The sequence below is a fragment of the Bufo bufo genome, chromosome 1, assembly GCF_905171765.1.
Source record: "Bufo bufo chromosome 1, aBufBuf1.1, whole genome shotgun sequence".
NCBI classification, from domain to species: Eukaryota; Metazoa; Chordata; class Amphibia; order Anura; family Bufonidae; genus Bufo; species Bufo bufo.
Window position 1 is genome coordinate 215615727 of NC_053389.1, and position 15788 is coordinate 215631514.

The 15788-nt window shown below is 41.0% G+C and overlaps 1 protein-coding gene across 1 annotated transcript in view; it reads right to left on the minus strand.

Annotated features, from left to right (window-relative positions):
* KCNJ14 (potassium inwardly rectifying channel subfamily J member 14) overlaps nucleotides 1-15788 on the minus strand; it is a 38336-nt gene that overhangs the window by 6184 nt on the left and 16364 nt on the right. Inside the window, exon 2 of the mRNA XM_040434980.1 lies at nucleotides 1138-2003. Within this exon, the coding sequence (XP_040290914.1) occupies nucleotides 1138-1908 (771 nt within the window). The 5' untranslated portion in view covers nucleotides 1909-2003. The remainder of the gene's footprint in view (nucleotides 1-1137; nucleotides 2004-15788) is intronic.

A 15788-nucleotide genomic window follows, 5' to 3' on the forward strand; every position in this document is an offset into this window, starting at 1 on the left:
GAATAAATGGGTCCGCACCCGTTCCCGATATTGCGGAACGGCTGCGGACGTGTGAATGGACCCTTAAAGCCATATCATGCAAAAAAGAAGCCATGTGTGCACATGATCCAGAAACGCTGTTGTCTTCTTTGGGACAAAGCTAATTTAAAATGGACTGAGGCCAAATGTGATACTGTTCTGTGGTCAGATGAATCAAAATGTGAAATCTTTTTAGAACAACATATGCTCCAATCCAGACATCCCTTTCAGGAAAGGCCTTGCCTGCAGTCCAAGAAAAGAAAACATTTGCCGCACCATGAAAGGAAATTTCTGGCAAAGAATACCCATGACTGTTGAGCAGCTAGAATCCTACATCAGACAAGAATGGGACAACATTCCTCTTCAAAAACTCCAGAAATTGGCCTCCTCACTACCGAGATGTTTGCAGAAGAGGGGATGCTACACAATGGTAGACTTGGCTCTGTCAAACATTTTTGAAATGCATTGCTTCCATCAAGTTCTAAATCAGTTAATTTTTTTCATGCAATAGTAAAATGTCTCACTTTCTACGATAATCTATTGTAAAAAAAATATGGGTCTATGACATTTGCAAATCATTGCATCACTTTTATTGATATTGTAAAAACAGTTGATAGGTATTCCCTCTTAAAATCCCAGTCTTCTGCCACTACGCTTTGGTACAGTTTGTATATCCTAGCTGGTTCAAGTAGTGGAGCGATCCATTCACTGCCCCATCGAAACATGTATGGGGAAGTGTGTAAGCGCATAGATGCTTTTAATGGCGTGTTGCCGCTAGCAAATACAGCACAATAAAATTGAGGAAAAATAATCAAATAGGCTGGAAGTGAGATGGTGGAAGTGCGCTCCACTACTTGAACCAGCCAGGATATAAAAACTGTATCAAAACATAGCAGCAGTAGGCTGGGTTTTTACAATATCAATAAAAGTGACGGTTTAAGCAGTTGAAATGACAGATGTCAAGTTTGCCACCATTATTGTAGGTTGTTTCTGATGTCCTATGCTCTGATAAAACATCCTTCCCTTGAACATTGGATACTCAGTATGGTTCTTGATCCTTCTCTTAAGTACAGCAGAGTGAGAAAGAAAAGAAGCCATTTATTGTGACATTGCTATTACCTGCAGGAGCTGCGCTCGTACATGTGCTTCTACTAAATGGCTTTTCCGAAGATTTGCAACTCTCCACATGAGACACAATTTGCCGTCTCTTAAAGCAATTACTGCATTTTCTGTGAACACAAGAGTTTCATTTCTCTTTTTAGGTTTGGCAATTTTTGCCATGATGGCTCCAATTATGAAGGCATCAATAATGCATCCCACAATGCACTGCAGTACCACTGTCAATACTGCCAACGGGCATTCCTCTGTAACACTTCGAAATCCATAGCCAATGGAAGTTTGAGTTTCTAAGGAAAAAAGAAAGGCTGCCATAAAGCTGGTGACTTGTAAAAAACATGGAGACAGAGGGGTTTCCTCTGAGCCTGGTTCAGGTGGTGGAGCCAAATCCCCATGCATTGAGGCAATAAGCCAGAAAGAAAAGCCAAAAATGAGCCAGGAAACTACAAAAGTAAAGGAAAATATGAGAAACATCCACCTCCAGCGAATATCCACACATGTGGTAAAAAGGTCAGTCAGGTATCGTTGGCTCTTCTCACTGAGATTAATAAATTCTATATTGCAATGGCCATCTTTCTGTACAAAGCGGCTGCGCTGACGGACAGGCCTTGTGTGTACTTTTCCATTACGATAGGGGGTTGGTCTCATACCCTGAGTTAGTCCTGATTCTTCTTCCTCACGGAGTGGATCAGGGATTTCTGTGCTGAATCGGCGAATGGCACGGGCTACCCCCATGGCTAGGGCACCACGAGGGAGAATGGTGGTGCTCCCCATCCAGTGGTTGGGAGATTGCAGGGTTGATCTGAAAATCAGGTCTCCAGAAGTTTTAAAGGCACAAAACGTTCATGATGCAGAACTTTTAACCAAACCTAAAAAAATGAGAGACAACAGTAAATGTTTTGCTAAAGAAAACACAGACACTGAAATGTTTTGGTATAGGCCTTAGGTAGGACATCTACTGTATCTCCATGTTGTATTTGGTATATGTATGATCTGCATGTCATGTTTTTATGCTATCTTTATACTTATTCTCATGCTTTCTTTAGCTAGGGTTCAATTCAGTTCTATAATAATATCTGCTGAGGATTGAGATAAAGTTGTGTCTACAGTTCCAACTAATTTAAAAAGCCTCTATCAGCACAAGCTACCCTACTAATCTAGGCATATTGCATGGCAGGGTTAATCAGTCCGATTAAAACTATATATTTCTTTTGTTTTCAGCTTGAACGGCTGATTGTTAAATAATGTTTATACAAATTAGGTAGTTTGAGCGCCAGAGTTTGGCAGTAGCTCTTGGATCACAGCTACAGCTACATCCCACCCTGAATCCGTACATCCAGAAGTGGAGGTGCCAGGATCTTCTTTTCTGGTGGCCTGTTACAAACTTACCTCACATCATATATTGGTATTTATATGGGCATTGTATTGCGGTATTATGTGAGTACCATAGAGCAATATTACTTAAAGGGTTTCTGTCACCCTGCAAAACTCTTCTTTTTTTTTTTGGGCTAGTTAGATTGCTCATAGTGCGATATAGCAGAATATAATGGTATTACTTACTTTCATGCGGCCGATTCTTTATAAAACAAACTTTTATAATATGTTAATGAGGGCTCTACCAGCAAGTAGGGCGTCTACTTGCTGGTAGCTGCTGCAGAAATCCGCCCCCTCGCCATGTTGATTGACAGGGCCAGCCGTGATCTCCTCCTCCGGCCGGCCCTGTCAGTAATTCAAAAATCGCGCGCCTCGCGTCATTCGGCGCAGGCGCTCTGAGATGAGGAGGCTCGTATCCTCAGCACTCCCTCAGTGCGCCTGCGCCGATGACATCACCGAAAGAGAAGACGTCATTGGCGCAGGCGCACTGAGGGAGTGCTGAGGATACGAGCCTCCTCATCTCAGAGCGCCTGCGCCGAATGACGCGAGGCGCGCGATTTTTGAATTACTGACAGGGCCGGCCGGAGGAGGAGATCACGGCTGGCCCTGTCAATCAACACGGCGAGGGGGCGGATTTCTGCAGCAGCTACCAGCAAGTAGACGCCCTACTTGCTGGTAGAGCCCTCATTAACATATTATAAAAGTTCGTTTTATAAAGAATCGGCCGCATGAAAGTAAGTAATACCATTATATTCTGCTATATCGCACTATGAGCAATCTAACTATCCCAAAAAAAAAAAGAAGAGTTTTGCAGGGTGACAGAAACCCTTTAAAATTCACCTGTCGTGATTTCTGTTGGTCTTTCTGAGAACAGGATATGATAGAGCGAGAGAAGCTGCAATCTGTGATGTATATGTTCATATGATTTGTAGCAGGATTTCTGAGAAAAAAACTGGGTAAATCCTGACAGGACTCCTAGGAGTGACATTGAGAGTCCTGATTATCCAACCCACAGAGGGTCAATGAAAGCCTTCTCTATATACACACTAGTACACAGAAGCTTGTCAATCACTATGTGTGGATGGGGTAATCAGGACTCTCACTGTTTCTCCTAGGGTCATGTTAGGATTTACTCAGAAATCCTACTCCAAATCATATAAACATATGTATCACTGCGTCCCTCCCTCTGTTATATTCTGCTCCCAGGGCAGCAAAAATCACCTGACAAAAATTACATGACAGGTTCTATTTAAGCACAATTGACAATATTTTGTGAACATAGTAAGGTACTGTATTAGGAAGCATATGGTGATATTATTTGGACATCCTCTAGTACTATTACTTGGTCACTGTAGTGGAACAGTTTGCCTGGTTTAGAAAATCCATGTAAAATACCGTAATAGGACATTCTGAGATAATAGACAGGAGTCCCTCAATCTCGAATTCCAATAATCAGCTGTTGCCGAGAGTTCATTACAAAGAACACCTCTCGCTATCTGTAGGACCTGCCATGAAAATGCATGACATAGCAAACCTATTGAATTCAATGGTTACCATGTACTACTTCATTTCCCCTCTGGTGGCTCTGCAGGAAAATTGAACACTTGCTATCAGCTGATCATTGTAAGTCCAAACAGCATGCAACCCCATGGTCATAATTTTAGAAATACGTACAATTGAGGGGAGCCTCACAAGTATTGTTGCAGTATATATACTGTATCGTTTGCAGGAAGCATTAATCATTATGCATGTGGGGTGAAGGTGTTTTATAGTTATGCACTTTCATTTCACACTTTACATTTTACATCCTCTATGGTACCCAGGGAATTATATCCAGACATACACAATCAATGAAGACAGAATGTCCCATAGCTTTGGTTAGCATGCGAAGTATGAACATTGTGTTCTGTTAAGAATTCTTATAGCTGCCAAGTGCCCTTAACTTCCAGGTCCGGTGCCAGCTTATTCGTCCCTCTATCAAGCAAAATTTGATGTAATCTAAAATGATTTGACAAATCTAAAATTGCATAATTATTTGATAATGCTATTTATAAATTTTTATTTTATATGTACAGAATTTTGTAGCAATTGTTATTCACACTAATTTCTGGCTTATGCCAGGTATAAACTTTCAATTTAACTAGGGATAAATTCATAGACAGCCAATTTACCTACATAAGTGATGCTAGTTATCTATAGCTTCAGCACTTCAGATTCACCCTCAAGTAGGCCATACCTTCAGTCACATGTGGCTTAAATTTTTGTCCACAGAACATTACTATGCACTTCTGGCAGCATCTAGCTACTTTTTCAACCTAATTCTTTTCTTTGTAAGTATCCTCTTCTCCTCATCCCACTGTACTGTGAATACTTAATTAACATACATACACTATACGGAAAACGTATTGGAGCACACCTCTTAAATCATCAAATTCAGGAATTTCATTCAGTTCCTTTGCAACAGGTGTATAAAATCCAGCCCCTAACCATGCAGCCTGCCTTTACTAACATTTGTGAAAGAATAGCTCGTTCTTAAGAGCCCCCTGCATTCCAGTGTGTTTCTGTAATAGGATGCCACCATTGTAATAAGTCAGTTTGTGGAACTTCATCCCTCCTAGATATTCCACTATCAACTGTAAATTATGTTATTATAAAGCGGAAGTGTTTAGACATCCCAGCAACCCAGCCACAAAGTAAGCTGTAAACATAAAGTTACAGAGTGGGGTCACTGAGTGCTGAGTGCTCTGCTGACTCAATAACTGCAGAGTTCCAAAACTCCTTTGCCATTAACATCAACACAAAAACTGTGCACCTGGAGCTTCATGGCATGGGTTTCTGTGGCCGAGCAGCTGCATGCAAGCCTTACATAACCAAGCACAATGGCAAGAATCAAGTGGAGGAGTGTAAACAATGATCCACTGGACTCTGAAAAACTGGAAACATTTTCTGTGGAGATATGAATCATGTTTCTCTATCTGGCAGTCTGATGGAAGAGTTATGGCAAATGCCAGGAGAATGTTACCTGCCTGACTACATTGTGCCAACTGTAATGTTTGGTGGAGGAGGGAAAATATGGGGGTTTGGCCCTTTAGTTCCAGTAAAGAGGAAATACTTGGTAAGATTAAGATTACCAAAACATTTTGGACAGTTGTATGCTTCTAGATTTGAGGGAATAGTTTGGGGAAGGCCCTATGAGTTTGACAGAGCCCTGACCTCAACCCTATTCAACACCTTTCAACCTCAACCCCATTCAACACCTTTGGGATGAACTAGAACAGAGATTGCAAAAAATCATCCAATATCAATGTCTCATCTTACAAATGTTATTTTGGATGAATGCGCAAAAAATAGTACGAGGGGTGTTCAATAAGTTATCTACCAAAGCATGTTCTGTCAGTGCTAGAGAGCTGAGCTTGTCTGTGTAGGTTGAGACATGTCTAGACATGCAACACACATGGTAGCAGTTCAGTCTGATGAAAGCACTGGAAGTGACAGGATGGCAAATGCAGTACAGTGCAGATCTACAAAAAAAAGTGAGGGCTTTAGAGCATTGCTCCATGAATACATTCTTTACAAAGGAAGAAAAGAAGCCTAAAGAAATTCATGAAAGGATGATTGCTGTATATGGTGATGATGCACCTTCCTACTATCAAGTGAAGTTTTGGGCCAAGAAGTTTAAATGGGGTAGGGAATCAACTAAAAATTATTCCCGTTCAGGGCAACCTGTTGAAGCATCTTCAGAGGAAATGTGCAGTAAAGTGGAGGTCATGATTTTGGAAAATCGTTAGGTCAGTGCTATGGCTCATAAATTAGGCATTTCAGTTGGGCCAGTATCATTCATGATGTTTTGATGACATCAAAGGTCAGTTCCTGGTGGGGCCATGAATGTTAACACCTGAGCAAAAAACTTGTAGCCAGCAGTTTAGCCAAGAGAATTTAGACATGCTTACAGAAAATCCAGGAGACTTCTATTCTCAACTTATTAAGGGCGATAAAACATGGGTTCACCACCATGATCCTGAGACCAGAGTCCATGCAATGCAAGCACAAGGGGTCAATTACTGGAGACACTTATGCTTTACGAGAGGTAATGAAAGAGAAACGCCATGGGAAGTTATCGGCAGGTGTGTTGCTGCTTCATGACAATGTGCCAGCTCACAAGTCTTACATAATCACAAGCTGCTATCAGGGAATGTGGCTTCATCGAGCTTAACCATCTACCCTACAGTCCAGACCTGGCTCCCAATGATTACTTTCTCTTTCGGAACCTAAAGACGTTTCTGCATGGGCAACGATTTCCTGACGATAATGCACAGAGGTGGTAGCATGGTTCCTGCAGCAGCGAGAAGTTTCCTATTCTGAGGGCTTCTGATCACTAGAGGCGAAGTTGAATAAATGTGTTGAAGTCATGGGGGTTTACACTGAAAAGTAGTAAGTTCAATTTTCTCAGAAAATGTTGTTTTCATATTCAGGTAGATAACTTATTGAACACCCCTCAAGTGCCTTGTATTAACTTTGTCTACATGATAAATGCCACTTGCTGAAGTGAGATAACCCCTTTAATACCATATAAACCTAATATAACTTAAGCATATTGCCCTGCATATAATACGATTGAAAATACAAATAGACACTTGCACTTATTGCTCTTAAGATAATCACACAAAAAAAACTTGAATTTACTCTAAATGATCATTTAATAAAATCAAATGTGTGAAATTGCATTATGTCCTCCGATCTATATGGGTTAAGTCCTTCTTGTGGCTCTGGCCCTCGTGACATCGACAGACCTCAAACACACACACACACACACTTGTACTTTCGCTCCGGACAAGAGCTGCTTATGTTTCCATATAAAGCAGATGTGAAGCTTAGTGGCAGCAGACTCGGAATTTCATGACAATGTCATATCTAATCTCAGGCAAGGTATCCAATTTGCATGTAAGGTCAATGATGCAGCAAGAAAAAAATCTATGCTGTGTTTCCCTTATTGACAGCAGTGAAAATGTTCGGCAGTCTCTGTCATACGCCACATTTGGTGATGCTTATGTAATACACATACTGATTTTCCTTGTGACAATTATCTCTGGAAATTATGCTCATTGATAAACACATTAGCAAATGACCTTTTTGTGACCGTTCTTGCCACACAAATGAATTGAAAAGTACTATATTAAATAAGTATTAAGGGATATTCCTATCTTGATATTTTTGGTATATTCACAGGCTATGTCAGAAGTGTCCGATAGGTGCAGGTCTCGCCTATGGGACCTACACCTATTTTAAGAGTGGAGTCAATGGAGAGGTGGTTGGCACCCGGGGCTCTCTCCATTCATATCCTTGGGAGTGAACAATGGCTGAGCTTGCTTACTCTGCTATTTTCAGAAGTCCCATAGAGGTGAATGGAGAGATCCATGCATGCGTGGCCACCTCCTATCCATATGGAGCAGCCAAGAGATAGGACTCCGTTCTCCATTCAAGATGCAAGTCCCAGAGGTATGACCTGCACTTATCTGACATTTATGGCATATCTTGTGGATATACCATAAATGTCCAGTTGGAAATACCTCTTTAAAAGGTTTTTTCTAGAATTGAACATGAGGGCATATGGCTAAAATATATTATGGTTTCCTGCTGAGTGGGGTTCTAACTGCTGGTACTCTCACTTTTACTCATGAATGATCCCTTTGTTCTCATGACTGGTGGTGGTTCAGGAGGTTGTTGTCATGCTTAAAGGCTCTTTAAAGGGTTATGAATAGGATATGGACTCACTTTATTTACATAGGAGTCCACCCTCTAGGCCACTGATTCTGGGAATAAAAGGGTCACAGCACTGACTTAATTAAAGGGGTTGTCCGGGCTTTTTCTATTGATGACCTATCCTCAAGATAGGTCATCAACATCAGACAGATTGGCGGGGGTCCGACCCCCAGCACCCCCTCTAATCAGTTGTACGACGAGATGGCACGGGCATGTGTCGTCTCCCATCTCTCTTCCTGTCCACTGCTGCTGTCCAATAGACATACAGTGGAGACCAGGAAGACAGAAGGGAGATGGCACTTGCGCACTGCACGACCCATCTCCTCATACAGATGATCAGCGGGGGTGACGGGTGTAGGACCCCCACCGATCTGATGTTGATGACCTATCCTGGGGATAGGTCATCAATATTAAAAGCCCAAACAACCTCTTTAAGGAACGTGTCAGTATGAAAATGCAGTGAATATATAGGCAGCATGTTATAGAGCAGGAGGAGTTGAGCAGATTGATTTATAGTTTTATAGAAAATGATTCAGTAAATCTTGTACCTAAATAAGTTAAATCTCTGCCCTTTCTCTGCTTACTAGCCAAGAGGGGGGTCTTATCAGTGATTGACAGCCTTCCCTGTATAAGTATGTATACAGACATAGCTGAATCACTGATTAGGATCGCTCACTTGGCTACTGAGGTGAGAAAGGGCAGAGATTTAAATGAATTTCTTTTCCCATAGAACTCTACATCAATCTGCTCAGCTCCTCCTGCTCTATAACCTGCTGCCTGTAGACTGCATTGCATTTTCATGGTGATAGATTCCTTTTAATGGCTTGACAGTCAGGGGAGTCACTTATAGGTGGTCCTGAGAGTCAGCTTTTTTTGCTTCTGTAAAAAAAAAAAAAACTTAGCATCATAATCATAAAAAAAAAATCTGAAACAAAATGTTCAATATATTACTCAGAGTTCACGTGTCTACAATGTAATATGAGCTGCCTTTACAGTCAGCGTGTACTTCTATGGCGGAAAATTACGAAATTCCAGCAAGTTGATAACCCTTAGGACTCTTTTGCTGATCACACTGGTCCAGTAGTAGCACCACTAAAAATCTCTGGAGTCATCCTTGCTTATCATGTAGTATATCTGCCTCCCTTGGTTTTCTCTTGGTCCTGTCCATTGCCTCACTCCTTTTCATCACTAATCACATTACTTTTAATGATAAATTTGTAAAGAGGTACAACATGATTGCACACCCAAAAGAAAGGTGAACGAGTGAAATCGATGTGGTATCCTTTTATTTTTTGCTCCAGACGCCCTATGCTTGCTTGGTGCCAGAACCAGGAAAACACATCACTTCCCACTTCCCTGGACTTATTCATATAAATTAAAGAAAATTGGTAAAAGGAGAACCAGGATTTTTGGTGCTATGCGGTAAAATGTATAATACAGTAAAATATACAGTATATACAAAGTACCCTTACCTTTGTATGGGTCAATAATTAGCAAAAAGAGTTTCCTTTAAGCATGGGTTTCATAGACTTGTGTTTGAATACTGGGTGTAGCTAGAGTCAAACACATTGAGAAAGCATATAATGATAATAATGGTAAGATTTATTTTTATAGCACCACCATATTAGCGCAGCGCTTTACAAATTCAGAGGGTTCATGTACAAAACAAAAGACATCACAACATAACTGGCTAATATACAACTGAAACACTAGGAGTGAGGGCCATGCTCGCAAGAGCTTACAATCTATCAGCATATCAAAGTTATCCTTTAAAGGGAACCTGTCACCAGGATTTTGTGTATAGAGCTGAGGACATGGGTTGCTAGATGGCCGCTAGCACATCCGCAATACCCAGTCCCCATAGCTCTGTGTGCTTTTATTGTGTAAAAAAACGATTTGATACATATGCAAATTAACCTGAGATGAGTCCTGTCCCTGACTCATCTAAGGTTAATTTGCATATGGATCAAATCAGTTTTTTACCACAAATTAAAGCACACAGAGCTATGGGGACTGGATATTGGGGATGTGCTAGCGGCCATCTAGCAACCCATGTCCTCAGCTCTATACACAAAATCCCGGTGACAGGTTTCCTTTAAACAGGACTCTTAAACTTACTCTTTCACTTAATGATCCGCTGTGACATTCTGGAGGAAAAAAGTTCTTGTAATCCATATGCAAGTGAGCAGTTAAGTGCACCGAGGGCGGGCCCAAGCCACTGTGTGCACCACTGCTCCTCCTGCTTCCTTTTCCAAACCCATTTTTTACTTTTTTAATGACCGGGCCAGGTGAGATGACAATGCAGGAACCTGACTCTGTCAAGAAGGAGAGGGAGGGGCTGGCAGAGGAAGCAGGACGATCAAGGGTGCACAGAGTGGCTCGGGCCCGCCTTGGGTGCACTTAACTGTTCATTTGCATATGAATACTTCTTCTCCAGAATGAAGCAACAGATCACTAAGTGAAAAGAGGTACGATTACATTCAGCTGAGATAACCCTACAGGGCATTGTGACTGGTTTATCAGTGAATATCCTGGCGACAGATTCCCTTTAAAACGCGTGGTTAAATTCTTTTTTGTAGCATACATTTTTTTTTACGTATATGTCAGCTTTATAATGCAGTGTGAACACAGCCTTTTAGAAGCTGTTAGTACTAGGTCTTTGCCAGTTTACAGCATTTGGAAGCAAGCAAAAAGCTTTCCATTTACATTGAGGAACATTTTATTATATAGTCCAAACATAGACAGCCCCTTTAAAGGGATTTTCCTGTGATTAATATTACATTTCTATATCATGCAAAACATAAAAATTTTTTAATTGGAATCAGAAACAAATGCTCCTGTGTCCAGATATCGCTGCTCCACACTTGCTATGGTGCCCCTTTGTGTTCTTATGATTCCTTCTCAGAACATCCACACAAGGGCTCATGCACACAGACTCATTTTTTTGTCCGTGTTGTTTTTTTTTGCGGCCAGTATGTGGAACCATTCATTTCAATGAGGCCGCAAGAAAAACTTGAAATGACTCGGTGTGCATTCCGTGTCTGTATGTCTGCAAGTCTGTTTCGCTAATAAATAGAATACATCCTATTCTTGTACCTTTTGCGGACCAGGACAAGCCTTGTTACAATGGATCCGCCCAAAAAACGGATGTAATAAGGATGTCACCCGTTTGTTTTGCGGATCTGTGTTTTGCGGACCGCAAAATGCATACAGTCATGTGCATGAGCCCTAATGTGTCAAGTGCTGGTGAGAAAAAGCCTCTCCTAGTGCCCTGATTCTTATGGCTGGCCTGCACAATAGTAGTGCATACCTGTGCATGAGTGGTGATGGAGCTGAGCTATTGAGCAAGAGTGACCACTAGCATTGGACAAATGAGTTGGACGAGCTGAGAAAACAAAAGAACAGCAGGGGGAGCCATAACTAGTCATTGCAATATGTAGACAATTGATTTCTGGGAGGAGATAGTAAGTATTTATAAGGGTATAATCACATGATGTAAATTTCACGTAGATTTCTGCACGATTCACTTTGAAATCCACGTGCCATTGATTCTAAAAGGAATTCATGTTCCTGTTCATATGGTGGTGGATTTTTTTCCACGCAGATTTATCTGGGGGTTAGCTGCAGGTGCACCACTGGGGCTAATCTGCGCAAAGACCCACGGCAGTTGTTTATGCAAATCCACAGCAGAAATCTGTCGGCCTCAGAGCCCCCCTACACGTTCCATGGTGGACTTCCACAATGGTAGGCAGATTCAGAGTAGCTCTCAGCGCCTTTTTGGTACAGAATCTGCTCCAAGTTTCAGATAGAATAAATATGAGATAGATAGATATATAGATAGAACTGTAGATACTCATAGATAGATGACCTGGGGCTGGGAGTGATGATCCCATAAGTATGTCCAACTGTCTATTGAAAGCGTAATATGAGAAACGCTCAGCATTCAGCAATCAGATCCAAGCCGTCAAGTGATCCTTGAGTTGTGACACAACATAAAGCTGTATGGTCAGGAAATCTTTAATTCCAGATTGCACAACAGACTTGTAAATCTTTTCTTATTATAAGTCCCACAAAATATGTCCCGATATCTCCTCCGGGAGCTTGCCACATTCCTTAGACTGTTCCCACTCTCCCCTGATTCTTTTTATAGAACTGTCCCCTCAAACAGTGAAAATAGTGGATCCCAATATCAACGCCTGATGTATTCAACAATATTAGCTTAAAGAAATAAGAATTCTACATTGTGATTTTTCTCTTTCATTTCTCCTAGAAGTTTAAATAAATTGACAACTGGGTGTTTTTAGTTAGAGATGTTGGTGATACAGCCCCATCAGTGCTGGTAGTATCTCAGTATATATAGAGACACCTTTATGACAGGGGGGGATTTAAAGGGTCCCTTAGTTTTCAAAAAACTTTTGATATGTCATAGAGACAGATAAAAAGACTGAGTGCTGAGACCCCCACCGATTGATAGAACGAAACGAGAGGAGCGCTCACATAGCACGCTTTCTCGCATCGCTGCAGGGGATGAAATCGAGATGGTCCACATACATTCTATTGTATGTCTGGATTCCTAGAATCCTACAGCAAGGATAGATAGTGTATAATACCCTGGAGCAGGGTTGCTTTGGACTATGGACATTTGCCCTTTTTACTGCTATGCAAAGCCATCAACTCATTTTATTGCACTTTGAAGGGTTAAACTTGCACTGTGAAATATGCAATATATTTGGGAGGGGGGGAAATAGACACACTGATCTTTTGACTCTCTGGTTTAGCTCAGCTGTTTATGTCTGAAGACTTGTTTATGGCTGGAAAAATTGTTTAGTCAATCCCATATTCTTGCATTGAAATTTTTTAAGTCTGATAGACAGAAATTGTAACAATATTTCTGTTTAGGCTGTGATTCTCCACTCCACCCCTCCCACTAAAAAGTTCTAGTTCAGTTAGAAACTGTATATAAGGAGAGCAGTCAGAGCCTCTAGTTGTCTGCAGATATGAACCAGGGCTTAGTAGGTGAGACTCTTCCAGGCTGCATGAGTGACCAGAAGAAGACGCCAACATGGGGATTCTGAGCCACAACCAAGTTACCAGCCCATTAACCAGGGAGCCAGGTGGACAACTGAGGCACAGATCCTGGGCCACCAGCCTTTGGTCAGGATTCCAACCTTCTGAGAGAGAGAGAGACCGACAGCTAGCTCAGGGCTTTCCTCAGCATGAAACATTCTTGTGGCCGGGAGGAGACTACAGAAGCCAGCTCAGTGCCTTGCCTGTATTGTTTTGCATTTGAGTTCCTCCAGTAAAGAAGCACACTGGTTCACTGCAGATCCTGACTCCCTGGAATTATTTCCACACCTTACCATCCCGTTCGAAGATCAGCAACACATGGTTCCACCCCTAACCCAGCCACTGCAAGTGCGCTATGTAAGCACTTCTCTTGTCTCATTCTAGCGATTGGTGGGGGCGTTAGCACTCAGACCCAATGATCAAAACTTTTAACATGTCTCTGTGACACATCAACATTTTTTTTTTACACTGACTCTTTAACACTAAGATGTCAGTTTTATTCAGGAAAAATAGCAGAGGAATGACACAGAACATAGTTATAAGAAAAGATGCTAGATAGTAAGTCAAACATGCAAACCAAAAATGTTTTCATATTGTTAGATGCCCAAAGTATTATGAAAACAATCTCACCACTTATAATGATAATTCTAATTATTTTTATATCTTTATTATATTTTATTATATTTTGATGTGTGCCTATCCCAGCACATCCCTTAACTGTCAAGAACAGATATTTCCAGAGTTCCAATGACACAGCTTATTAGAAAATGTAGACATTGGGTCAGATTTAACTCAAGTTCCCTTGAGTAGTACATTTGCGTTCTGAATTGCAGTTATAATTTTCCTACTTTATATATGCATCACTTATCACCAGTGTCTATAAACAGGATTTGCTTTACGGTGTTCTCAGCGTCATAATATGCAACACCAAAGGGTTGTTTTACACCGCCAGATTTCTGAACGGTAACGAGCAAAGATTCACGACATAGGCTGGCACTCCTTTATGGACATTCTTACAGGCAGATAATATCCCAAATGAACAGCCGTATAAATGATTGTATCATTCGAGTGGCCGTTCCAGCCTATAATCACCACGTTTAAAAGATAATTTATTAGTGGTAGTGCCAATCAATGTTTAAAACACACAGGGCCAGATTTATCATTAGCTCAAGTCAAAATAATGGAGTGAAAAAGTTGCAAATTTTTGCGCCATCGCTAAAACTGCACAAAAAAATTGCAACTTTTATTGGCTCTGCGCTATGCTCGCCAGTTTTCTAAAAAAAGTGGGCGTGTTTTCTTATGTAAATGAATCTCTAGACAGATTTACTATTGCGACAATTTAAAAAGTCGCTAAAAATTGCACAATTTTACTCCAGTGGGAACATGCTTATCTTATGCGACTTTTTAATAGAACTTGCGACTTTTTCGTAAAGACGTGCAACTTTTTTAAAGTCTCTTACTGAAGGATAAACTGCTACCGTCAAACCACATTTATTACAGTATTAAAGGACCATTAATAAATCTGACTTAGCCAAAAGTGACTTTGGACATATGTAAAAGTGGAGTAAGATGTAAGTGTAATGATAAATCTGGCCCCTAGTACCGAAATAACACCAACCTACAGTGACCAAATAACAGCTCTATGCATAAAGTACTATAATCTCATTGGCATATAATATGTAAGTAATTTCTCTATACAATTAAAGGGAATATGACATCAGTTTTATGCTGCTTTATATGAGGACAGCATAAACTATCCTAATTACAACAATGGTTCATTTATATTTTGGTCAGTCATTTTCCTAAAATAAGTAGTGAGAAGCTCCAGCAGGACCCTAGCACTGGAGTCCCGAGATTTATGAGCTCTGGCTCCGCCTGCCTTTCCATGGATGATTGACAGCTTTGTTCCTATACTGTTTGTAGGGAGAAAGCTCCCGGTCTGCCTCGGGAGCAAGGCAGACCAGAGTTCACGAATATGATGACTCCCAAGCGTGCACCCTACATTAAGCAACCAAGTATATATTTTTTTTAAATGACTGGTCAAACTATAGTAAGAGACAGGCATTGTAACGAGGCAGTATAAAATTGGTGACATATTCCCTTTAATATTATTCGGGAGGGACACAGGCCTTGGGTGGCAGGCTATTGTTGCATCCCCATTCAACAAGGCGGCACTAAGCCTGAACCTATATATAAAATGTTACCACTGCATGGTACGGTATGTTTCATGCACTTACAGAGAAATGGCAATATATTGATTTGCAATTAATAGAGCATCGCAGTAGAGGACACGACTATGGCAGAGTTGATTTGACATTCCAGAGGTATTGAACATGGTCCACAAAGAGGTCATCTAAGTTTTCGCTGTGGAATATCACAAATGTTTTTGCTGGTAATGCAGTTTGGGTATGTAGAAATCAATCTTACAATCCTCAATCACCCAGACAGTGGCG